The sequence below is a fragment of the Chionomys nivalis genome, chromosome 9, assembly GCF_950005125.1.
Source record: "Chionomys nivalis chromosome 9, mChiNiv1.1, whole genome shotgun sequence".
NCBI classification, from domain to species: Eukaryota; Metazoa; Chordata; class Mammalia; order Rodentia; family Cricetidae; genus Chionomys; species Chionomys nivalis.
In genome coordinates, this window is record NC_080094.1 from 70746650 (window position 1) to 70773950 (window position 27301).

Below are 27301 nucleotides of genomic sequence, written 5' to 3' on the forward strand. Positions count from 1 at the left end.
GTTGTACGTGTTTTCTCCACTATTATCTGAAAAACTGACAATTTTTGCTGCTTTTACGAATTTTACCAGCTACTAATTCTCAGTGGAGAGTGACTAGGAAGTAGCTGCCCATTGCTTAGACAGTCAGAAGTGGCATTTCTCTAGGTGATGACGTGGGGAATGGAGGCCTTAGTAACTTGAAATAGTATCTGGAGAAATCACTAATAAAGTTAAGGAAAAGAGAAATCTCTACCTTCCTGTGTCTGGATTTATGGGTTTAAAAGTATTACTGGATTTATTTGACTTGGGAACATAAAATATAGATAGCTAGGTGCTTTTTTTTTTTTTATTTTAGGCTTCACTTTTATCTGTCTCAGGTTAGAGTCTTCATTAGTTAAGAACAGGAGTTGCCTGCTGTTCCCTGAGTAGCACAGTTTTTCAGGTGTTGTCTTCCTGGGACTAGTTACAGCTGAATAATTTTAGTATTTTGGAGTTTCACATTTGGATTTCTTTGAAAATGCATAATTAAAAATGTTTTCTTTGGGGTGGCTCAGCAGTTAAGAGCATGTGCTGCCCTTGCTTATGACCTACCATTTGTAATTCTGTTCCCAGGGGTCTAAGTCCCTCTTCTGACCCCACTGCACCAGGTTACATACGGTGCCCATACCTACATGCATATAAACACCCATACACATAAAACAGAAATTTAAAAAATTAAAGATGGTTTCTGTAGTGGGAATTGTTGGCTATAATAGTAATGTTTGGGAGTACATCTGTCACAGATACCCACCTTTCTGTATTGCTTTTAGAAGCCTATGTCAGTAAAGGGACTTTGAAGGCAATACAGAACTCTGGGAAGGATGGAAGCTTAAGATTCACTGCTACTCCTCATAATCGCAGGTCGGAAAAAGGAAGCAGCAGTATAGGCAGAGGCAGAAATGAAATGTAGTGACCTAAATGATGGGCTGTTGAGGTACACATGATTTTTCTGGGATTTATTATGACAAGTTATTTTACTTCTATCTCATAGTTAAAATTTCATGTAGTACTGCTGACTCTTGAAAGAACAAAGAAACTGGAGTTAGAATGGGCCAGAATAGCACTTGGTACAGTTATTTCTCTAACATCTGGTTAAAGTCTTTGACCTTTGAATCTAGTCATACTTCTACTGCATGCCTTCTCTTAAAAGATTTGTTATTTTGGGAAATGCCCTGGTTTTTATCTTCCTCATATGGTCCTATAAATGAAAAATTTTAATACAGTTTACTATATGTAGTAGTTGAAGAAGAAACCCTAACTTGAATTTCACAAGTGTTTCAAGACATGAGGGACAGATTAGTGTTATTTAATATTATGATAGGCTTTCTAATGAAGATACCTCTTTATGCTGTGAGTAGAGCTCCATTTTGCAGGGGAGAAAGGCTTACAGCGTTTTGTGCTTAGGATGAGTAGTTGTTTTTATCACTCTGTTAGACGGCCATGTTCTGGAAGAAGGGAAGAACAAATCTATTGCCCTTTATCTTTGTCCCTTTGTTATTTTATGTTTTACTTGTTGGTATAGCCTAAATTTGTTAACCAATTTATAATGTGGAATTTAAACCCAAATGCATAAATTTCTAGTTGAACTTAATTTGAATTGGAAGTAAAAAATAAGAGCAAAAGCTCTTAAGATAGTGCCATTTGTCTCTAGTTTGTTTGAAAGCTATCTTATCTTTAAGGTACTGCTCACTGGTGGTGTTGGGCAGTGGAGTAATGGCATCACTTTCCTTCACCAAAAGCTACTTAGCAGTTTAACTTTACTAGTGTGGCAAACTGTTTTGTAATATAACAGTAGACTGTTGAGGCTTTCTGTCTAGTACAAGTTCATTACTGAATTAAATTATACACCACTTTTAACTTTTGGGGTCTTAGTTTCTGACTAAGATTTAACAGGAGCACTATTTTTCAGTAAAAGGTGGTAGTAATTCAATGTGAGTAAGCTTTCTGTGGTTATTTTGAAATACGTGAAAAAAATCAAAGGAAGACAGGTTTACTTTGGCTCACAGTTTCGGTCTGTCTTCATCTGAATGAGGAACACAACCTGGAATAAAGCTGCTATGGTAGCTGGGAAACAAAAAAGAGGAAGGGGCTGGGGACAAGACACTTGGCAAGTTTCTATTACCTGTCAGGTTGTAAACCTATCAATAGACTAGTATTTATTGGTGAGGATTAATTACTACTCATCTAGTCACTTCCAAAAGTCTTGTCTTGGGATACTCCTGCTTTGGGACCATGGTGTATGCTTTGGGGGATGAATTTCAGATGCAAATCTTAACAAGTATTCAGACCATGAATGAATAATTTTTCTTATGCAGTGGTTGCTGGGTTAGATTATAGTTGGTCTAGAAACCAAACCATTTAATTTTCTGAATTGTTTATAGTTGAACCTTTTAGCAACTTGTTTTCATAAATTAAAATTTCTGGGCTCTGCTGGACATACTTTTAACACGGGAATTACTCTGTGTTTGACCTATATGGATCTTAAACTTAGCTATGTACAGAGTCACAGAGAGCATGATAAAATGCAGATTGTTGGACCCCAACATGGAGGTTGGTACAAAGATTTTGAATTTCTAAAAGTTTCCCTGGATGATGTTGCTGGTTTTGAGGGTTACATTTTAGGACTTACTGACTTAGAAAAACAAAATCTTTTCATTGTAGAGATTTGGTTGTATGAAATAGTGAACAGAGTTCCTTTCTAGCTCATCTTTGCGTGGTGATTCAATTCTATGTCTTAGCAGTGATTCTGTGTTACATATGCTGATAAAATAGCTAGTCCCAGGGGGTACTTTTATATTAGAAAGTGTTAACAGTTACAGAATAACCTATGTAATGCTAAGAAGAAACTATTACAGTCACTTCGTTTGTTTTACTAATAATTTTTTTTTTTTTAATTTGGTAACTTGAGGAATTTGTGATCAAAGAACTGTGGTTTCTTTGTTTCTGTTTGTTTTTTATCCTCTAGTTTTTAACAGTAGAGTTTGACTTCCTGACCACTGTTTCATTGTCTGAGTCTTTTGTGAGGAGGAGTCTTTAAAGCCTGGGGAACCTTTTGGGTTTTCTTTCTTTTCTTGTTTTCCAGATAGGGTCTCTTTATGTAGCTCTGGTTGTCCTAGAACTGATTGTGTAGACCAGATGGCCTCAGAGATCCACCTGCTTCCCAAGTTCTAGGATTAAAGACATGTGACACTATGCCTGGTTAAGGTTTCTTTTCTACAAAAAAAAAAATTAAATTTCAAGCCACAGGATTTTTGAATCCCTATTCAGTTGTATAGAAGCAGCGAAGTGGTTACAGTGTATCGACTAGGTGAAATGGTAGCTTCATGCTAATTAAGGTTAAATAGAACAAATACACTATTTTCCTGAATGAATTCACTTTATGCCATTTATTTGCATGAATGCTTTGAAGGATGGATGAAGGAAGGATGAAGCATGGAAGTGTAGCTTATATGTTCAGTATGTACAGTTGGGTAGAAGAGTATCTTAACTACCATGATGCTCAGTCATGTCTGGCTTATGACATTTGTTTTTTAGTACTAAAATAAGCAGTATTTTTGGGTTTACATTCTTGCATTTGATGTCTGTGATTCAGTTTATTTCTTACTTTGCTATTAAACTTTAGCTAGATGAATATATTACTTAAGTTGGAGTATAGCTGAAAATTGAGACAAAATTTGAAGTAGACTTTGAATATCGATTAGGTTTTCTCATTTTGATATGGTTAAACTGATAAAATTTATTCCTTTTTTATGCAGGGAAAGCTTGATGATTATCAGGAACGAATGAACAAAGGGGAAAGGCTCAATCAAGATCAGCTGGTAAAGATGTTAATGTTTTACTTCAATGAAGGCTCAGTGTTCATTATTTTAAAAGAAAATTTTATAGTTGTATTTTACTGAAAATGGAATTTTTTTTTTTTGTCATTTTAGGATGCTGTATCTAAGTACCAGGAAGTCACAAATAATTTGGAATTTGCAAAGGAATTACAGAGGAGTTTCATGGCACTAAGTCAGGATGTAAGTAAAAGATAATATGTAAAATATTAAAGTTTCCATTAACTTTATCTTTTGGGGTTAATCCCTTCACTACTGTTGAGAAGCTCTCTGCAAGCTGTGGAGACTGGATTCAATTATATCCTATATAATTGCCAATTCTGTATAACTGAGAACACTTTTCTTGATAAGGACTGTGTTAAAGATAGGATAAACATAATTATGTGAGATCTCAGCTAGTATAAAAATATTTTTCCATAAATTTCTTTAATTTTATGCATATTTATCTCACCAATGTTCTTAAGGAATGAGATAGACTGATATATACATTTACTGCTCTTAACCCTTGATCCAACAGAAGGGCAAGTTTTCCCTAAATACATGTTACTGGCTGACAATAATTGAATTTTTTAACTAGTACCTTTCTTTTGTGCCTATCTTAGTCACTGTTCTTTTGCTGTAAAGAGACACTATGATTAAGGCAACTTTCAGTTACAGGAGTTTAGTCCATTATTATCATGGCAATACACAGGCAGACATGGTGCTGGAGAAGAGTCTTGAGAGTTCTACATTTGGATTCATAGAGGGAGATAGAGAATTGGGTCTGGTTTGGGCTTTTGAAACCTCAAAGTCCACCCAGTGACACTTCCTCCAGTAAGGTCACACCACCTAATCCTTCTCAAATACTGCCGCTCCCTGATGATTTAGCATTCGGATACAGGAGCCTATGGGGGCCATTCTTACTCAAACCACCACAGAGCCTTTTTATAGAATAGCAAAGATTGTGCAATTTGTAAACAATAAAAATATATATTCTCAGTTTGACTGAAAGTTCAAGACCTTGCAAGATATTGGCATCTGGTAAGACCTTTCTTAGAATTGTGTAACAAGACAGAAGAGGGAAGAAGAGTGTGATTCTATTTCCACAGCCTTTTCCACAGCAACATTTATCAGTTCCTCAGAGTGGTGCCCTTAGGACCAAAGTAATCAACAAATACTGTACTTCTCAGCGTTTGAATAATTTCCAGTATGTTAGCACAGGGCATGGCAGTTACACAGCGACCATAATAACCAAGTGAAAGATATTTGTGCTTGTTTAGGTTAGAACTTTAAGATCGACAAACTATTTTTTTCTCTGACCTTTTCTTTTCTAAATATAGTTTATTTTTAAAAAGATGCTATGCAGTTAATCTACATATTTACAAATATTAGACTCTTTTGTATCTACAGAGTAGCATTAGCCTAGCTTTAACTTATCTTTTCTTGCTCACACCTTCACTACTTGAGCTTATGTTTTATCACAATTATTATAAAAGAAATCTTTGGGCTAGGATTTGAGTTGTTAAAAGTGAGGACCTGAGTTAGATCCCAAGAACCCATTTACAGGCTAGGCATGGTGGCACTTGCTTGTAATCTTAGCACTAGGAAGTGAAGACAGTCAGATAGATCCCAGGGGCCAGCTATCCAGCCAGCCTATCCTCCTAAGTGAGTATCAGGCCAGGGGGAGACCTTGTCTTTAAAAAAAAAAAAAAAAAGATAGCATCTCAGAAAAGATGACCGAGTTCTTCCTGTTCTAGGTGTGTATGTGTGTGGGTTTTGCACATATGGGCAGTTATTTCTTTAAGGCGTTCCCCCACTACTCTGTTTTCTGCTTCCAGCTACCTATGAAAAACCTTCCTTATTTAAACTGCTCCCAATATTGAAAAGCTCATCCATTTCAGTAGACATTTTCAGCTTGTAAGCTTACTTACCCATGCTAACTTAACATCTTATCACTTCTTATATATGTATACTGTGTGATTACTTTTCATTTATTGCTTTGATACCATTTATTTCTTCTGGTGCCAATATAAACTATCTTGTTATTTCAATTTTTTTTTTTTTTTTTTTTGGTTTTTCGAGACAGGATTTCTCTGTGGTTTTGGAGCCTGTCCTGGAACTAGCTCTTGTAGACCAGGCTGGTCTCGAACTCACAGAGATCCTCCTGGCTCTGCCTCCCGAGTGCTGGGATTAAAGGCGTGTGCCACCACCGCCCGGCTCAATTTTCATTATTCCTTCATTCTCTTTAAGTTATAATGTTTTTTATGGGTTATAAAATGTTTTATGGGTGTTTTGCTTGTATATGTGTCTGTATCACATGTGTGCAGTATCTTTGTAAAACCAGAAGAGGGTTTAGATCTCCTGGAACTGGAGTGAGAGGTGGTTGTAATCTGCCCTGTGGGTTCTAGAAATTGAATCTGGGTCCCCTAGAAGAGCAGACAGTGTTCCTTGACCCCAAGACAACTCTGCAATCCCCTAATAAGTGTATATATGTCTATTTTGTTTTTTCCTATGTCAATTTATTCTAGTGAAGCTTGAGGTGGTGGAAAAGTGTAAAGAAAAATAGTGCCATGTCTCTTGAAAAAACATACATGATAAAGAGAGAAATATTTGACTTTGTCCTCCTTTCAGCCTTTCAAAGGAAGGATGGGGGAACTGAGAAAAAAAATACTTCATACTTTACCTAATTTATACGATCCTTTTTTTCTGTCAGTATTTTTTTTTCAATTCATAAAGACTGAGTTTTGTTTACTGTCTTTCAAATACTGAAACTTCTTTCTGATATCATCAGTGATTGTTGATGATACAATACAGCAAGGAGGAATTGGTAGATTTTTGGCTTGTTCTTGCAAGTTAGTAGATGGTACCAAGTCAAAATTCTGATGTCTCACGTTAATGTTCTTTGGCAGATTCAAAAAACCATAAAGAAGACTGCACGTCGGGAGCAGCTTATGAGAGAAGAAGCAGAGCAGAAGCGCTTAAAAACTGTTCTTGAGTTACAGTACGTACTGGATAAACTGGGAGATGACGAAGTCAGAACTGATCTGAAACAAGGTTTGAACGGAGTGCCAATATTGTCTGAAGAAGAACTGTCATTATTAGATGAGTTCTACAAGTTAGTAGACCCCGAGCGGGACATGAGTTTAAGGTATGGTGGTTTCTGGTGATAGAATCTCAGAAATACTGCTCTAATTGACAGTTGGACGGTAGTTAATGTGTTTTTTGTTATTTATAAGGTTAAATGAGCAGTATGAACATGCCTCCATTCACTTGTGGGACTTGCTGGAAGGGAAAGAAAAGCCTGTATGTGGAACAACCTGTAAGTATTTCAGATAATTCTGATTTTGTAGCTAGGAATCTTTTTTTTTTTTTTTTTAATATTTATTTATTTATTATGTATACAATATTCTGTCTGTGTGTATGTCTGAAGGCCAGAAGAGGGCACCAGACTCATTACAGATGGTTGTGAGCCACCATGTGGTTGCTGGGATTTGAACTCAGGACCTTTGGAAGAACAGGCAATGCTCTTAACCTCTGAGCCATCTCTCCAGCCCCGTAGCTAGGAATCTTTAAAATTCCTTTTCTATTTAATATTGAAGACATTTTGTAAGAGTATGAGTAGCAATTTAGATTTTGGGTTTTGGTGTTTTTTTTTTTTTTTTTTTTTTTAACCATGCCTCAGTGACATCCTTTATTTCTTGTATTTGATGCCTTTCTTTGGGCAAGATTTGTGTAAATGGCTTTTCTTCTGCCATGAAATACTTTCCTCATATATATTTAACTTCTGTGTTAGCTCTTGCTTGATTATGCAAGGAAAGCTTGGTAGTCTCACCCTGACTAGGACTAATCTGTTATTTCATATCATGTTATTTTGTCATTTTTATGTTTTGATAACCCCTTCCATTAGGTTATAAGATTAGTGTGCGCTGGTTATGGTGTCTTACACCTTTAATCCTAGCATTTAGGAGGTAGAGGCAGGCAGATTTCTGTGAGTTTAAGGCCAGCCTGGTCTACAAAGCAAGTTCCAGGACAACCAGGGCTACATGAAGAAACCTTGTCTTGAAATGCCCTCACCCAATAAATGATAAAAATAAGAGATTTATTTTTAATTTTTTGTGTATGTGTCTGTATGAGTATGCTTGTGAGTGCAGTTTTCTGAGGTGGTTATAAGAGAGTGTCAGATCTCTTAGATTTGGCATTTAGATGTTTGTGAGCCAACCCCTGTAGAGCGTACGTCCTCTGTAAGAGCAACAAGTAAGTACTCTTAATCTCCGAGCCATTTCTTCAGTGCCAAGAGCATGCCTAACACAGACAGCATGTGTAACAGATGCTTATTGAATGAATCAATGATCTTAGCTTTATTCCTTCTTTACTTGATTAGTAATAGTGTGAGTAGGTTCTATTTCCGTCCTACTATGCTGTAATTTATATATTTGTGTGTTTTACTAACAGTTGATTAATTTTACTTCTATTATAGACTTTTCAAATCTGTTATTGTCAGACTGTGCAACATTGTAATTCATATTACGTCATTTTTTTTTCTCAGATAAAGCACTAAAGGAAATTGTTGAGCGTGTGTTTCAGTCAAGCTACTTTGACAGCACTCACAGCCATCAGAATGGGCTGTGTGAGGAGGAAGAGGCAGCCTCAGCACCTACAGTGGAAGACCAGGTAGCTGAAGCTGGTGAGTACTTGGGAAGATAGGAGCTTTAGTTTTGGGCCTGACCTGCCTTTCCGTTTCCTTTGATAATGGTGTGTGTGTGTTTAGTTATTATATTTAAATTTTAAAGTGCACTTGAAGTATGGCAAGATATGTTAGTAATCTGAAGTATTCAGTGCCTGTCATTTGTCTTACAGGCTTTGATCACATAACGACATAAAATATGATAATGTGAAATTTTTTTAGGTGGGGAGAGAGTGTAGACTATGGTCCTGCTCTGTAAACTTAACAGCAAGGGATTCTTTGCAGTTCCTATTTATCATCTTAATGCAACACTAGTGTGACTAGATAATCTGAGTACTTTCATGGACATTCTTAAATTGATGAGTAAAATTGAATACAGTTAGCTACTACAAAATTTTTGGGGCTATTTCAAAACATGAGTTCAGAATTTGATTGCTTAAGGTAAAAACTTACTTGAACACCAGCTATCTAAATTGTGGTAAATTGCTAAATATTCCAGGTTTCTATTTAGGTTGTGCTGTTAGGTCAAGCCTTAAGGGGAAGACTGCTTATTGGTGGAATATGGGTAGTGAAATAGATTTGTCTTTTGGTTTTTTGAGACAGGGTTTCTCTGTGTAGCTTTGACTGTCCTGGAACTCACTTTGTATACCAGATTGGTTTGAACTTAAAGAAATCGGCTTTGCTCTGTTTCTTGAATGCTGGGTTAAAAGTGTGTGCCACCACTACTCAGCAAGACAGGCTTTTTGTGATGTTAGTTTTTCTGTTTTTATTAATAAATTTTATTATTTTTTTTTCTTCAGATAGTCTTAATATATAACTTATACTGGTCTGGAACTCCTAGATATCTGCCTGCCTTTGTCTCAGAGTGTAGGGTTTAAAGGTGTGCACCAAATTGGGCATGCTTTGAGGCAGGTGGATCTCTGTGAGTACAAGGCAAACCTAGTCTATAAAGTGAGTTTCAAGACAGCCAGAGCTACATAGTGAGACCCTGTCTCCAGGTGTGTGTATGTCATGTTACTCCAGGCCCAATCTAGAAGGTTTTTATTTTTCTTTATGTTCACCCCAGAAGCTACTGTTAATAAATGTAATTCATCCTGGAATAACGTAAAGAAACTGACTGTTAAACAAAAGGTATAATAATAATAACTTACCACTAATATATTCAGATTCCTTGATTATCTGATGGTAACGTATTACTTTAGATCAGATTTTAAGTGGAACTGAATATGTTGAAGCAAATTTTTACCTTTTTTTTGGTTATCATTTCCAGACTTTGTTTTTCTTTTTTTTTAAAGATTTATTTATTATGTACACAGTGTTCAGCCTCCATGTATGCCTGCAGGTCAGAAGAGGGCACCAGACCTCATTACATATGGTTGTGAGCCACCATGTGGTTGCTGGGAATTGAACTTGAGACCTCTGGAAGAGCAGTCAGTGCCCTTAACCTCTGAGCCATCTCTCCAGCCTCAGACTTTGTTTTTCTTTTTTTTTCTTTTTTTTTTTTTTTTTTTGTTTTTTTGAGACAGGGTTTCTCTGTGGTTTTGGAGCCTGTCCTGGAACTAGCTCTTGTAGACCAGGCTGGTCTCGAACTCACAGAGATCCGCCTGTCTCTGCCTCCCAAGTGCTGGGATTAAAGGCGTGCGCCACCACCACCCGGCCAGACTTTGTTTTTCTTAAGAGCAGTTTTAGATTCATAGTGAAATTAAGCATAAAGTGTGTGTGTGTGGGGGGGGCGGTGAAGAGATGTCTCCCTTGTTAAGAACACTGACTGCTTCTGCAAGAACCAGGGTTTGAATTTTTGTTTTGTTTTTTTTTGTTTTTGTTTTTGTTTTTTTGAGACAGGGTTTCTCTGTGGCTTTGGAGCCTGTCTTGGAACTAACTCTTGTAGACCAGGCTGGCCCTGAACTCACAGACATCCGCCTCCCTCTGCACTACCACTGCCCAGCTCAGGGTTTGATTCTAAGCATCCAGAGGATGCTCACAACTGTCTGTAACTCCAGTTTAGGGGATCTGCCATCCTTGTCTGGCCTTTGTGTGGACTATAGACAATACATGCAGACAAAAACATCCATATACGTATAAACAATCTATATTGCTCTTTCATTCTCCTGCAATTTGCATAATTTCTTTACTACAGCAATAGAGGTATATTTGTTGCAATAGACAAGCCTAATTAATACATTATCACCTAAATATATGTGACTCCCCTTGGCTTCTTGTACCTTCTGTAGATTGAGGTAAGTATATAACAGGTTTCCACCATTACAATTTCACTGACTTATAGAAGTTTCTTCTGCTTCATTTCCTTTTTAACTCTAGAACCTGAGCCAACAGAAGAATACACGGAGCAAAGTGAGGTTGAATCAACAGAGGTATAATTTTTTTTAATTTAATACTGCTTTTATCCTTCTGTCTTTAAAACAGATATCTTAAACATTGACTTTTTTTTCAGTATGTCAATAGACAATTCATGGCAGAAACGCAGTTCACCAGTGGTGAGAAGGAGCAAGTAGATGAGTGGGCAGTTGAGACAGTTGAGGTAAGGGTTTTTGTATTATAAGGTTAATGTCATTTGATGTTAGCAATTTTTACCTATCTTGAGAATAAATTAGGTTTCTAGTTTTTTTGTATTATTGGCACATTTAATCTGTCAAAGTACACAGTTTTGCTTTGATTATCTTGTTTTTAACATTTATCTTTAATATAGAGGGATGTTTTGCAAGAATGTATGTTTGTATACCATGTGTGCCCAATGCCATTCAAAAGCCAGAAGTGGGCACCAGATAACCTTGAACTGGAGTTACAGATGATTTCCACACGGGTTCTGGAAATCGAATCCTGTCCACTGGAAGAGAGTCAGTATGCTTAAGTGCCAAACTGTATCTCTAGCCTCCTTATTTGTTTCTTTGATATCATGTTGTGCAAAATTTGGGCTCCCACCTCACAAAAAATGTGTGTCACTGTCATCTTTGACTTTACTTAAAAGCTGTTTTATTACTAGACTTTATGGATTTCTGTTGTTTCTTGAGGTAGTCTCTGATATAAGTCCCTTAAATGTTTTCATTAGTCCCCTTCATATTCCTCTATAGTTTAAAATAAAAATAGATTGAAAGGTAGTGAACTAAAATACTACATGCTAATTATTAAGTTAAGAAAACTGGAAGCACTATATTAATCTAAAATGTTTATGTGTTATGTTCTTTTTGAGGAACCTCTTTTTGGGGGGATGGAGGATAAAAGAGGTTCTCTGAAAGAATGCTCTCTGCAAACTTAATAATACTATTTAAGTGTTGGTTTGGACCATGAGGTGCATGCTGGTGGTAGAGAACAGTCTGCAGTTGCTTCCTTCCACCCTGTGTGTTCTGGGGAATTGAACTCCTGTCCTCAGGTTTGACTGGGAATGCTTTTATCCAGCCATCTGTCTGCTTTTCCTCAAGACAGTCTAGATGGTGTATTTAGTGTTTGGGAAACAGCTGTGAAGATGCTGGAGTCTTTTTTCCTCTCCTCTTTTAGGTGGTAAACTCACTCCAGCAGCAGCCTCAGGCTGCATCCCCGTCAGTACCAGAACCCCACTCTTTGACTCCAGTGGCTCAGTCAGATCCGCTTGTGAGACGGCAGCGAGTTCAAGATCTAATGGCCCAAATGCAGGGGCCCTATAATTTCATACAGGTAAGTGTATTTTAGTAAAGCACTGTTAACAGTAACTTTAAATGTATATTGTTTGACATAATTCAATTATATTCTGACTTGTAGGATTCAATGTTGGATTTTGAAAATCAGACGCTTGATCCTGCCATAGTTTCAGCACAACCTATGAACCCTACCCAAAACATGGAAATGCCTCAGCTTGTTTGCCCTCCGGGTTAGTAATGATTTAAAAATAGTTCATTTTTAGAGAACATATGCCTCTGTGTGTGCACATGTATGTAAGTGTTTGCACGTGTGGTGAACAACTTTCAGGAGTCCCAGCTGTTGGTTCTTCAGGAACAAATTCAGGTCATCAGGCTTGGTGGGACAAGTTGCCTTTTTTAAAAAAAAAATATGAACCATCTTACCAGCCTCCAAAGTCTGTCTTTTAACTATCCCTAGGCCTTCAATGATTTTATTTATTTATTTTTTTTTAAAAGAGAAGAAATAAATTCGAGACCTAGTACTAATTTCAGAGTTCTTGAGGGAAAATTTCTGATGATATAGCCCTGGAGGAGATTCATGAGCATGAAAGGAAGAGAAGAAGAATGAGACATTCAGTGTGCATCATTAGAGTCTGCATTGTATTGACTGGATCTTCCCTATAGGGCATCTTCATTTTCTCACCAGAGCATATCAAAATGGTATAAAGTAACATAAAATCTACTGTAACTTATATTGATATTGGTATTTTTGAGCTAGGGTCTCATATAGCTGCAACTTTCCTAGAACCCACTATGTAGACCAGGTTGGCGTTATATTCACTGGGAATTGCCTGCCTCTACTCCCCAAGTACTCCAGTCATAGGTGTGTGCCACCACACCTGGCATATTCTTAGTGTCAGAAGGTTGCTTAGTGACAAATAGTTAACTTTTGAAATGTAATTAGGATTTCTGTACATGAAAGGGAGCTTATGTCATATCTGAATCAAGAAGTAGAAGAGTTAATGCCAACATGAAGAGCAGCTGTTTTTATTATTATTATTAGGTTTATTTTACATGTTTTGTATGCATGTATGTTTTGTTCCGCATGCATCCCTTGGGACTGGAGTAATTGTGAGCCATCAAGTGGGTGCTGTGATTGAACTTGGGTACCCTGCAACAACAGCAGCTCTTAGCTGCTGAACCAGCTCTACAGCCCACCCTGTGTTTTGTGTTTTTTTTTTTTAAATGTCCATTTTTTCTGAGTTCCACCAGAGTAAGGAGTTCAGAAATTCTCATTGGTATTGTGCCAAAGTTAAGGCATGTAGTATTTACATACACTCAGCTAATGCTAACTAAGCCCATTAGACTCCCCACTGATGTTTGGTGGTGCATTCTAAAAACCTATGCAACGGCCTGTACTTTTGATGATCTGTTCAGCTATGGTTGGGAAAGAGGCAGGAGGAAGTGGAGACTAATAAAGGTGAATACTGTGTGTGTGCTTTATTAAAAAGCCCATGTGGGTTTTTTTTTGTTTTTTTTTTTGTTTTTTTTTTTGGTTTTTTGAGACAGGGTTTTTTCTGTGGCTTTGGAGCCTGTCCTGGAACTAGCTCTGTAGACCAGGCTGGTCTTGAACTCACAGAGATCCGCCTGCCTCTGCCTCCCGAGTGCTGGGATTAAAGGCTTGCCTTGGGGTTTTTTTTTTGTTGTTGTTGTTGTTTGTTTGTTTTTGAGATGGGGTCTTATTATGTCACCCTGGCTGGAGCTCACTGTCTACACCAACCTGGCCTCAAACTTAGATACGTTTGCTTCTGCCTCCCAAGTGCTGGGACTAAAGATTTGTTTCATTGTGCCTGGCTGTATTGTGGTTTTTTTTTTTAAATCTTATAGAAACATAAAGTTGATCTTAAGATACTAACTTTGCTAAAAATCTAGCCAAAAGTCTTATATTGTTTCGTTTTATTAATATTTGTGTGTGTGTGTGTGGGCACGCGCGCACAATGCTATTGAGCATATGGAGGTCAGAGGAGAACTTGGAGACAGACTGTTTTTTTCATTCTACCATGAGAGTTCTAAAGATAAAAAGAACTCAGGTTGTAAGGGATGACAACAACAGTGTTTCTTTTCTGTTTGTTTCTTTGTTTATGTTTTTATGAGACAGGGTTTCTCTGTAGCTTTGGAGCTGGTTCTGGAGCTCTCTCTGTAGACAAGGCTGGTCTTGAACTTACAGAGGTCCACCAGCCTCTGTCTCCTGAGTGCTGGGCTTAAAGGCGTGTGCCACTACTACCCAAGTGTTTCTTAATCCATTGAACCTTCTTGTCAGCCCTTGTCAAAGTCTTGAATATAAGTAATACTACTTTCTTGTGCTACTTTAAAAATTAACATTGTTTTTATTTGTGTGTGTATGTATGCCAGTGTGTTTGGGTGCCTGCAGAGGTCAGAGAGGGTGTTGGATCCTCCGCAATTCTAGTTACAGGTGGTTATGAGCAACCTGTTGTGGATGCTGGAAGCCGAACTCCAGTCCTTTGGAAGGGCAGCAGGTGCTTTACCTGCTGAGCCACCTCTCCAGGACCAGACAGGCCACCTGGGTGTGAGAATTAGGAATGGTAATGCTACTTTCAGAAGTGGACTTTCTCAAAAGTACCGCACTGGTTATTTACTATCTGTTACAGTCTACCTTCTACTGATACTTTTCTTACTGGCATCTTTACCCAAAGCACAAAATAGATACAACTACGAGACTATAATCTGTAATCTCTGCTTAGTGCTAATTTGAAAGCTGAAATCTTAGTTGTACTTTGCAATTTATTTTGAAAATTCATTAATCATTTGGTTATAGAAATTTACCCTTAGCACTGTGTATAATGTAGATAAATTTTTAAAAATTGGATTTTCTCTTAAGAAATTTATTTTATGTAACAATGCTCTTAAATTTGCAGTTCATTCTGAATCTAGACTTGCCCAACCGAATCAAGTTCCTGTACAAGCAGAAGCCACACAGGTAAGAATGAATGAGTAGCTTCATTTATGTTCTTTTTTAATGAGGACTCATTCTTAGTCTGGGATGCACTTGATCACTTTTCAAGTGTTCTGTTAAAATTGATTGGCTATAGGTAGTTATTAGAATTTATTTCCATTCCCATTTTTGTTTTGGTGACTTTAAAATTTTTTCATACTTCACACATTAGGACCTTGTCTTAAAAGTTATTTTACATTGGTAATTGCATATGTAATAGCATTTTTTTTTTATTTTTTAAAAGATTTTATTTATTATGTATACAACATTCTGCCTGCAGGCCAGAGGAAGGTGCCACATCTCATTACAGATGGTTGTGAGCCACCATGTGGTTGCTGGGAATTGAACTCAGGTCCTCTGGAAGAACAGTCAGTGCTCTTAACCGCTGAGCCATCTCTCCAGCCCTGTAGTAGCGTATTAAAGGGAAATAAATGTCTTTAAAACAGTTGCGAGGTTGTGGTGGCACACACCTTTAATTCCAGCACTCAGGATGAATAGTCAGGTGGATCTCTGAGCTTGAGGCTAGCCTGGTCTACAGAGTGAGTCTAAGACAGCCAGGACCATGCAGAGAAAGTGTTTCTGTCTTGAGGAAAACAAAGCAAAACAAAAATCCAGAACAAACTAAACCACTACCAGTTAACTACTTTAACTAATTTAGACTTTAAGATTTAAATATCAGTATAGTTTGCAATTGTTGCGCGTTTAATTCATTTGAAACAGTCACAATATGTAGCCCTGATTGACCTTGCTATGTAGAACTTGAAGTCAAAGAGATTTCTTTGCCTCTGCCTCCCCCAGTACTGGGATTAAAGGTGTGTTACCTATCCAGCCATATAGTCTGTAGTTTCAAAGTACAGAGAGAAATTCTCTTTCTCTTAATAGACATATCTTTCTTTGAATCTGTATTAGAGTTAGTATAATTTTTTTGATGATGAATTTTGTTAGAAGAAAATAAGGTTTGAGATTATTATTTTTGTATAGGTTCCTTTAGTTTCGTCCACAAGTGAGGGGTATACAGCGTCTCAACCCTTGTATCAACCTTCGCATGCTACAGAGCAGCGGCCACAAAAGGAGCCAATGGATCAGATTCAGGTAAGTTCTGTTATCAAGCACGACCTGGCATGGTACTTAAACTACAAATGCAGTGATTCTTTTGTGTTAGTTTACCATTAAAGTAGTTCCTTCACTTTGTGTTTAGGCAGCAATATCTTTAAATACAGACCAGACTACAGCATCACCATCCCTTCCTGCTGCTTCTCAGCCTCAAGTGTTCCAGACTGGGACAAGTAAACCTTTGCATAGCAGTGGAATAAATGTAAATGCGGCTCCATTCCAATCCATGCAAACGGTGAGCAGTTAACACTGTTTAGTGTGTACTATGAGTCATGGTAAATAGAGCTGAACCTTGTATTTGTGTTATGTTTACTGACCACTACTAGACTCTGATTGTTAGACTTCTCAGTGATGAGTTTTAGCCTTATGAGTCACTCATATGTAAAATTTTTAGCTTTCCTCCAAAGGTTAAAAGATCTAGTTTAAACAAAACACAGGCCAGAGAGGTGAATCAGTAGGTAAGGTCCCTGAAACTCAAATGGGAGAATAAGAAATCTAACTTATGAAAGTTGTCTTCTAGCCTTCACATGTGCAGTTCATACATATAAATGCATATACTAACTCTTTAAATTTAAACAAAGGAGTGTTGTATAATGTTTGTGGACTTAGAAGCTAGATGTGTAACTGTTGGCATCTCTGCTCTTTATTTTACTGGAATGTTTGAAAGTAGAATTTAGATGTTACGCTTCACTGATTCATCAGTAATTATTTTTAAATTATATAATTACTAGAAAAAGTAATATAATCTGAAATAGGGTTGTATTAGTGTCAGCGGAATTCCTGAAGTATTAATCACAATGTTTTTTATTTGATTTGCTACAGGTGTTCAATATGAATGCCCCAGTTCCTCCTGTTAATGAACCAGAAACCTTGAAACAACAGAATCAGTACCAGGCTAGTTACAATCAGAGTTTTCCCAGTCAGCCTCACCAAGTGGAGCAAACAGAGCTTCAACAAGATCAACTGCAAACAGGTAAGAAGGCTAGGGTGACTTTTTATGGTTTTGTTTTTGTCCGTGCCTGTCCATTGTCATCCTCCCCCACTCCCCCAACACAGGGTTTCTCTCTGACAGTTCAGGCTGTCGTGGAACTCTTTTTGTAGGCCAGGCTGGCTTGGAAATCACAGATCTGTCTTCCTCTGCCTCCCGGGATTAAAGGCGCGCACCACCACCAGCCAGCCTAGGATGAGTTCTCAGTCTTCTATTTTTTTGATAAGATGACAGGGTTAATCTACACATACGTTTAAAATCTTGTTTAAAAGTAGCACAATTTGTTGACGTGCACACATGTTGCGCACACGTGTGTGGCATCTAGAGGACAACTTTGGAGTCAGTTCTCTACTTGCATTTCAGTGTCGGCCACAGGCTTGCTTGCAGGGCAGACACTTTATTCCCCGAGCTATCCTTCCAGCTCTATGATAGGTTTTTATTAGCTCTAGTCACTACAGCGATCTCTTCTCTTCATTCCTTTGTTCTTCTTGGTTTCTGACTTCTTTCAGTTTTGTATGCAAATGTTACCCCATGAGCACTTTCTTTCCTTCATCACTGTCATTTCAAATATAATTCTCCATCATCTTTTAATTGAATAGTAAAGCTTCTAAGAGGACAAGACTGTGTGTTGGTAATTTAAACCCCTTGTGTATAGAAAATTCCCTGGTATGTTCTAGGCCTGGTATTAATTGGAATAAAATCTAATTAGCAATTTGTTTCTCCGTGAAAAAAGTACTTAGGAAAGAATCTTTGTTTCTTATCTTTTAAGACTGGGTTTGCCTTTGCCTGGAACTTGCTGTCGAACAGACTAGTCTGTAATATACAGATAAGCATGTCTCTGCATTCTGAATTCTGGGTTGAAAGGCATGTGCCACCATGCCTGGCTTGGCTTTTCCTTTCTATGCTACATTTTAAATAAATAGGAATTCTGCTACACTGAAAAAGACTTGTTTTGTGTTCTCTCTCTCTCTCTCTCTCTCTCTCTCTCTCTCTCTCTCTCTCGTGTTTATTTTCTGGCATGGCAACACATGCCTTAATCCCAGTATTCAGGAGGCAGAGGCAGGAAGATCTCTTGAGTTTGAGGCTAGCCTGAACTGCTAGTTTCTGGCTAGCCAAGGCTACATGTATAGTGAAATACTTTCTCAAAAAAATTAAGATTTATTAGCATTAGGTATTTGATTTATATACCTATTAAGTTTTTTTATTTCTTTGTTTCTGTAGGCCAACCAATGTTTCCCTTCCCTCTTCTACTTCCAGTCACTCCACCCCAACTCCTCATCTACTCCTCTTTTTTTTCAGATAGGGGCAAGTCAGCCATGATGTTAACCAGCCATGGTGTATTAAATTGTACCGAGACTAGGCACCTCCTCTTCTATTAAGGGTAAACAGGGCAATCCCGGTAGGAGGAATAGGTTACAAAAGCAGACAGCAGAATCAGAGGTATCTCCTATTCTCACTGTTAGGAGTTCCACAAGAAGATGAAGTTACACAGTTGACACACACACACATACCCTCACACACACACCCCTCCACACCTACCCAGAGAATCAAGGTTGGGCCTGTGCAGTCTTCCTGGTTGGTGGTTCAGTCTCTGTATGCTCAGTTAGTTGATTCTGTGGATTTTCTTGACCCTACTGTCTCCTACAATCCTTTTTCCCCCCTTCTACCTGATTTCCCTGAACTCCTCCTAGTCTTTGACTGTAGGTCTCTGCATCTGTTTCCATCAGTTGCTGGGTGAAGACTCTCTAACAATTGGGCTAGGCACCAATCTATGAGTATAGCAGAATATTGTTTTATTGTGTCTGGGTATTTTGCCTGCATGTCTGTCCACCATGTTTGCTGGAGGAGGCCAGAATAGGGTTTTGGATTCTCGGAATTGGAGTCACAGATGGTTGAGCCTCCATATGGGTGGGGGAGCCTCTATATGGGTGCTGACAATTGACTCAGGTCCCCTGGAAGAGCAGCCAGTGCTCTTAATTGCGGAGCCATCTCCAGAATGACAATGAAATTCTTAATGATAAGCCGGATGGTGGAGGCACATGCCTTTACTCAGCACTCTGGGTGTCATAGGCAGGCAGATCTATGAGTTCAAGTCCAGCCTGGTCTACAGAGAATTCCAGGACAGCCAGGACTGTTATTAAACAGAGAAACTCTTTCTTGAAAAACCAAAGGGGGGAGAGACATGAGGATTGATGGTAGGTCTGATGGTACATACTTGTTTTAATCTAGACCTTGAGAAACTGAGGCAGAAGAGTTCAAGGCCAGCCTAGGCTATGTAGTGAGACTTGTCTAAAGATAACAGCCAAAATATTTGAAAAATCATTTATTTTTACTGTTATTTATATGCATATTAATGAACCTTTTCTTTAATATAATGTAATTTGAACCTGGCATTTGTTTGAAATTTTTATGTTGAATATAATCAAAGATAATCTGTACAGAAAACTTCTACCATAAATAATATATAGTTCAGTTAAGTAGCTGGAAAGATGCCATGAGTATTTTTCTCTGCATAGGCATTTTCTGCCTTTCTTTCCATGGCAAAGAAAAGGCCCTATCTAGATTCCTTGGGGTGGGTGGGGGAGTGAATATACATGGGCTAAATTTCTAGGAATTGCTGTTGTTTCGGGTACTGGTCTTTATTCCTAGTGTGGGAACAGCATTTGGTTCTTTTATTTTCCTCATCTTCCAAAGGTACATAGAAATTCTTTTCCTCTCCTTTGAGTTATAAACACTGGAATAACAATTAAATAATGTGTATTGGTATCTAATGTTTGTCTTTTCTTTTGTTTAACTCTGCTCATTATGAAGGGGGCGTTGGGAAAGGGTGGGTGGGTAGGTGGTTGCAAAGTAATGTGAGCGTTTTTAGAACCATCCCTTCCGATAGGTTGAATGCCAGTGTGAGTACCATTTAGATGTCTTCTAAGATGGCTGTATTTGTTATTTTAAATAGACGCCAAAGGGTGTACGTTGAAAGCCTCTAATGTTTCAGATACAAGTGACGACATTTTTCTATGTAGCCATTTAGCTATGAATATGGTTTGTATGTTTCATCAAGTGTCCAGGAATTAAGAAAATATAAGAATTACATAACTAAGGAGCTTTATAATGAGAAGCAATGATATACACTATTTCATCATTAATTTTGTGAATTAAATGGAGTCTAATTTTGCTAAAAGGCCAGTAACTTTTAGAAGGTGTTGGTAATAGAGTCTTTTTCAGTTGTATGTGTGGAAGAATGGTATTGTAAGCTGTGCTTTCAAAAGTCTAGAATTACTTTAGGAAAATGACCCTGTAGCGTCATCTTACAGGTGGGTAGGGAGAAATCGGAACTTCATTTCCTATTAATAGGCAAATTTATTCAAATAATCGACCTTTAAGATTGAAGTGTAGAAGATTTTGTATAATTGACAAGACGTGGGAGAAAGAACACTAGTGAACTCATTTCATGTATGTCCATTTTCCTTTAACAGTGGTTGGCACTTACCATGCTTCCCAGGACCAGCCCCATCAAGTGCCTGGCAACCACCAGCAGCCCCCCCAGCAGAACTCTGGGTTTCCACGCAGCAGTCAGCCTTACTACAACAGTCGTGGAGTATCCCGAGGAGGATCTCGTGGTGCCAGAGGCTTAATGAATGGATACAGGGGCCCTGCCAATGGATTTAGAGGTAAATAAATAAATCAACTAATGATTACTTTTTGCAGTTTCAAGACTTTTCTCATTTGTAAAATAAGTAGAGATTTGTCTCATGATTTTTAGAAAAGAATTACCTGTCTATATTAGTCCCTTAATGTGTGATTTAAACATTTGAAGTGTGTGTTGTATGTGCGTGGCTTCAAACTTCAGATCCTCCTGCCTCTGACTTTTGAGTGCTGGGATTAAAGGCATGTACTATCATGCCTGGTTTATTTTGACAGTTTTTTTTTTTTTATTTTATTTATTTGGTTTTTCGAGACAGGGTTTCTCTGTAGCTGTGGGGCATATCCTGGAACTAGCTCTGTAGACCAGGCTGACTTCGAACTCAGAGATCCACCTGCCTCTGGCTCCCAGGTGCTAGGATTAAAGGCATGCACCACTATTGCCCGGTTAACAGTTTTTAAAATGATAAATTTGGGAGAGAAAATAGTGAGTTGTTACATAGGTTTGTGTTAATAGTTCAGTCTGAGTTAGCAGTTTGTTTAGGGGTGTGTGTGAGTATGTGTATGTGTGTTCATTCCTAGGTGGACAGAAAGTACCATCTAATGCAGGTGGTGCTTAGATATTGATAAACGATTGGATCAAGACAGAGAATTCAAGATTATTTTAATTAAGTAGTGTGGCTTATTTTTATTACCCTTCCTTTTAAGAGAGCAGAGTCCTTGTAAGGAAAAATAAATTGTTTCCTTGTCCTAAATTTTAGGAGGATATGATGGTTACCGCCCTTCGTTCTCGAACACTCCAAACAGTGGTTACACACAATCTCAGTTCAGTGCTCCCCGGGACTACTCTGGCTACCAGCGGGTATGTAAACACAGGGTGGATCTCAGTCACTAAATGATCAGGGGTTAATTTTGGGGTGTCCCTTTTCTATAAAAATGATGGCTTTGACTTTTTTATTTTGTTTTACATTCATCTATAACCACTTAATGTAGTTTTCTAAAAGTGGTTTCAAAACAGAACATATAAAAATATTAAGTTTAATGTAAGCATAGTAAGAATAGAAAAACTTAGCTGTAATATACTGTCTAGAAGGAGTTATGTATTCTGCTAGTGTTAAGCTATAAGAGTAAATATAGGCATGTAAAATTACTTTTCCTTTTCAGTACTAACTAACTTGTCTTTTAGGATGGATATCAGCAGAATTTCAAGAGAGGCTCTGGGCAGAGTGGACCACGGGGAGCCCCACGAGGTAATATTTTGTGGTGGTGATCCTAGCTCTTATGTGGAGCTTCTGTTCTGGCCTTGGAAGAACTGTTCATAGTCTGCATGTAGGTTATATGTTAGGAGTGCATATATCTTTTCCAGACGTGTTGCTAAAGATTAAATGAAATGCTCTGTTTCTAAAATTTCATTTTGAATCCAAATTTTAATTTTTTGAGTGACTTTCCCTGTTATTGTCTTGAAAATCAGAACATTTTCTCTGCCTCAGAAAAGTGTTTTCCAACTGGAAATTTATTTTTCAGGTCTTAAAACCTGCTAAATGTTTTTAGGAAGTACTTACTGAAACTTTTTGTAAGACATTTTTGGAACGAGATTGAACATTTATATAAATTTATTACCCTCTTTGATTTTTGAAACATGCATATTATATTTTAGACCCAGAAACCCTTTAATGGCCAGATAAGCCACAGGTATATCTAGAGAACCATTTAGAAGTGACAGACTAATTGTAATTTGATTACTTTTAGGATCAATGATCTAACTATCAAATGTATTTGTAATGTTAAATAGAATTCCCAAATTCTTAGCTACTTAATTACTTTGGAGTTAAACATTAGAAGTTTATTTTGTTTCAGTTGTCTTTCAAGTAATGGAAATAATTTCTCATGTAGGCAGGAAGTTAATCTGTCGAACAATTAATTACAGACAGCATTTCATGTAATCTGAAGTTCTAAATGGTTCTCTGGTTAAAGGAGGTTAAAGAATTAGGTTTCTAACAGTTATTGGCTGGCCATGACATGTATAAAATGTATATTAAGGAAGAATTATAAAGTACTTTAATTTGAATGCTAGTGGCAATTGACCATTGAGGAAGTGCTTTTCAAAAAGTTAACAGGTCATCTGGGAAATACTGACTTGAAGTATCAAAGGTATTTGCATGTGAATGTGGGTTATGTTCTTCTATCCCACCTTGTAGCATATTCTATGAAAGTTGATTTAACTGATAGATAAAATATCTGTTTTAACAGCATGTAAAAAGTTACTTTACCTGTTATAAGTCAATATGCAATTTGAATGTTATGTAGTTTCTTTTTAACAGTTTAGGTAAAAAAGGTCTGTTTTCATTCTGGTGCTTTTATTAATTTTTATAGTATGATGTTCCTTATTGAAATGTAAGCTAGCGTGTACATTAGAATGTAAGCTCCACGAGAGCAGGTACCTTGTCTGTCTTCACTGCTGTATCTATTCCCAACGCCTCATGACAGTGCCTGGCACATAGTAGGCACTCAATAAATACTTGTTGAATGAATGAGTACTGGTGGAATACTCCATTAGATCTACTCTTCTTTTAGCTAGAGAACATGAGCAAATTTGCGAATGACAACTCCCAGGACAGGTGAAACTTGAACGCTGAAGAATTGGCCTCTTAAGCCTAATAATGTGCTGACAAGCTGCCCACATGCTTCTTGACTTCAGATGAAAGTCTGCTTGAAGGCAAAACAAATAATTCTTGAAAGAAAAATCAAATGCCATTTTTGTCTTCTAGGTCGTGGAGGGCCCCCAAGACCCAACAGAGGGATGCCGCAAATGAACACTCAGCAAGTGAATTAATGTGATTCACAGGATTATGTTAATCGCCAAAAACACACTGGCCAGTGTACCATAATATGTTACCAGAAGAGTTATTATCTATTTGTTCTCCCTTTCAGGAAACTGATTGTAAAGGGACTGTTCATCCCATAAAGACAGGACTACAATTGTCAGCTTTATATTACCTGGATATGGAAGGAAACAATTTTTACTCTGCATGTTCTGTCCTAAGCGTCATCTTGAGCCTTGCACACAATACTCAGATTTCTCACCCTTGCTTAGGAGTAAAACATTATATTCTTACGGGGTGATAATATCTCCACAGTTATTTGAAGTGGCTTGGGGGAAAAAAAAGCAAGTTTGACTTTTTGATATTGGATAAAATCTACAATCAGCCCTAGAATTAGTCAGTGGTAATGGACAAAGTTAAAGCATTTTCCTTGAAAGGAAGATGAAAGGAGTGGAGTGTGGTTTGGCAAAGCAACTACATTTCACAGCTTGTCCCGTTAAATTGGAGCAGCGACTGATTAGAAGCATACCAAGTTATGCTTGGGTCCTTAATCACACAAGTGAGGCTGTCTACCAGCCTTGCCGCAGCACTAGTCATCTGGCCAAACAACTGTGATTAAAAAACACATGTAAATTACTTTTCAGTAGTGGATATGGTCTAAGACAAAGCCAAAATGCAAATTAGGCTTAGAGTGGCTCTTCTGGAAAAATATGCAACAAATACGGGGTATGATCTGGATGAGTTGCTTCTGTACTCAATGTGAACTATTTAGATAGCTTTTGAACACTTAACAGTTTCTCGGAAACAGTGACTTACATGAGGATGGGTACTGCTTGTCATTCCTCACGATAATGTGCATTGTCATCACTAATCCTTGGATCTTGCTGTATTGTTACCTAAATTGGTATAGGTACTGATGAAAATCTCTAATGGATGGATAATCATAACACTTATGGTCACATGTTTTTCTCCTGCAGCCTGAAAGTTCTTAAAAGAAAAAGATCAAATGCCTGCTGCTACCACCCTTTTAAAATTGCTATCTTTTGAAAAGCACCAGTATGTGTTTTAGATCAATTTCCCTATTTTAGGGAAATGACAAGACAGTAGTTTCAGTTCTGATGGTATAAGCAAAACGAATAAAACATGTTTCTAAAAGTTGTATCTTGAAACACTGGTGTTCAACAGCTAGCAGCTGAAGTGATTCACCCCAAGCACTGTTAGTGTCACAGACATTGTGGTTATATCCAGCAGCTGGTTCTGAAAGAGTTTCACTTTTGTCTAATTTAACCCTAATTGAATTCTCCTTTTCTTGTGGAGACATTTATGTTCAAAGTGTTGGTTCTTTGCCTTAGATGCACAGGGAGAGTGTACAGTTGGATGGAGATGGACGTTTAGCAGTGTTTAGCAGCCATGTGTTCTGTGTTGGATTTTGTGCTAGCAGTTTGAGCACTAGTTCTGTGTGCCTATGAACTTAATGCTGCTTGTTGTCCCACTCCATTTTACTTCGTGGAGAATTCATTCCTCGTGTTAAGCAAAGGCTACTAAGTTAATGTTACTTTCTGTACAGAAATTAAAACGTACTTTTAGCCTTTAGCAAACATTTTTTCCCCCAGGCAGACAATTAGCTACTCAAAAACAACAAAATTATCCTCACACATTCATCATTAGACAACTGGAGTTTTTGCTGGTTTTGTTGCCTATTAAAAATGGTTAGGCTGTTGAACATTCCACATTCAAAAGTTTTGTAGGGTGGTGGTAATGGGGAAGCTTCAATGTTTATTTTAAAATAAATAAAATAAGCTCTCGACTTTTCTCCTGTGTGGTTGTGGTACATCATATTGGAAGGGTATCGGTTTGCTTTTGCCAAGAGTATTTTGTCAGCACCTCCCCTTGTGTGCTTTAAATGACATCTGCCTGGGATGTACCACAACCATATGTTAGCTGTATTTTAGGGGGATGCATAAACCATTCATGGACTGTTGGATAATCCCTGGATGATGGGCTTTGGAAGTACCATAGAGAACTAAATTTGATATGTGTAGAAAATAATTTCATGATATTTAGAAGCAAAATCAAAGTAAAATAAGTTCTTCAGTATTGAATTTGAGTTCTGATGTGAATGTGGAGAATGTGTTCTGTTTTAGACTTCTACACATAGTGTAGAGCAGCATAATGACGACCTCTAAGAGTTGTTTAATCCTTTCAAGACACCATCTAATTAGGTGTTATTCTACCATTACATGTTTAATGTGTAAAACTTTTTAATGTCTGAATTCGGACTTTTAAAGGAATGCCTCACTAGACAGAACTGCTTAAGTAGTTCGGTTAAGACCTGAGTTTTGATACTCAGTATCTTGTGTAATATGCAAATACTTGTCTAGATACAGAAGACCTTTGGTCAAATGTGTATTTTAGCAGAGTACAGGGAAATGATTGTCACACATGTCTCTCAGTGTAGTAAGAATATAAAAGATCTTGTACATGCACAATTACCAATATGTATATATGCTACATGTATAATGAAAATGCCTCCCCCCCCCCCAAAAAAAAAAAACCCAATTAACTCTTAAGGTAGCATGTCATTGGTTACTTTTTGGTTAGGGCTATTTTATTAGCAGGCCCTAAATATTCCTCAAAGAAGAGTTTTTCTTCTTTTGATTATTGTTTCTTGACATTAAAACACACATAACCTTACAATGATTGTAGTAAATTAACTTCTATAGTTCTTTGTCTTCATATATATGTACATACCCATATATGCACTCATACAATGCTATTGTATAGAGACGTCAAGGAGACATGAGAATGTGTGCTTATTCTCAGGTTCATTCACTAAGGTGCTTAGCTGACAACCAATTTATAAGTGCAGAATATAGTTGAGCAGCTTCTTATGTGTGCCAGGCAATTTGTTGTTTGCTATATTTTTGATGGTACATTTGATTAAGGGAAATGACTGAATTCATACCCTTCTTTTCATCCTTAAGCTTCTGAATCTGTATTCCACTTGAGTTCCTCTTAGTTTTATTGAATATTAGTTATACTTCAATCAGTACTGCCTTGAACTTGTCACCTTTATGGAGTTCGTGGGATAGAACTCTAGAAAAACTGAATCAGGCATTTTCATTACTATCTTGAATTTATAAACATCCCACTAGGGAATGTTTAAAATTTCATTAGATTAAATTGTTTGAAAACTGAATTGATTATAGTCCTTGAGCAAAGCCTTTGAGTTCCATACATCTTAAGGAAAACTCCCTTAATACTTTGTAAGAGAAGACAATATTCTGAGTCTGGTCTTTAAAAAACTAGAATACGGTGTGCTTTCAGTCTTGGTCCTAGTACTATTTCTGAGCTGTTCTGATGCTTACCCAGTTTCCTGCAGCTGCCTTGTTCCTTCACTTTTGACACTGAAGCAGTTTCTCAGATGCACTTACAGTCAGATTTTGGTACATTTATTTGTATTTCCTGTAAGTACTGTATTTCTTTAGGGAGACTACATGAACTTTATTAGCACATTTGGGCATTATGGTCAGTATTAACCATTCAGTGGTGACAAAAATAAACAGGACACTGGTGGACTGGGCCAAATGTGTGGTAAGTG

General features: G+C 37.5%; 1 protein-coding gene across 1 annotated transcript in view; it reads left to right on the forward strand.

The window, feature by feature from the left end:
- Caprin1 (cell cycle associated protein 1) overlaps positions 1-25512 on the forward strand; it is a 34373-nt gene extending 8861 nt beyond the window's left edge. The window contains exons 3-19 of the mRNA XM_057780439.1: positions 3774-3836; positions 3948-4034; positions 6740-6978; positions 7067-7149; positions 8377-8514; positions 10834-10886; positions 10967-11053; positions 12028-12183; positions 12268-12376; positions 15062-15123; positions 16120-16230; positions 16337-16486; positions 17074-17224; positions 20713-20907; positions 21640-21740; positions 22065-22128; positions 23647-25512. Of these exons, the coding sequence (XP_057636422.1) occupies positions 3774-3836; positions 3948-4034; positions 6740-6978; positions 7067-7149; positions 8377-8514; positions 10834-10886; positions 10967-11053; positions 12028-12183; positions 12268-12376; positions 15062-15123; positions 16120-16230; positions 16337-16486; positions 17074-17224; positions 20713-20907; positions 21640-21740; positions 22065-22128; positions 23647-23711 (1914 nt within the window). The 3' untranslated portion in view covers positions 23712-25512. The remainder of the gene's footprint in view (positions 1-3773; positions 3837-3947; positions 4035-6739; positions 6979-7066; positions 7150-8376; positions 8515-10833; positions 10887-10966; positions 11054-12027; positions 12184-12267; positions 12377-15061; positions 15124-16119; positions 16231-16336; positions 16487-17073; positions 17225-20712; positions 20908-21639; positions 21741-22064; positions 22129-23646) is intronic.
- Positions 25513-27301: the final 1789 nt, after the last annotated feature.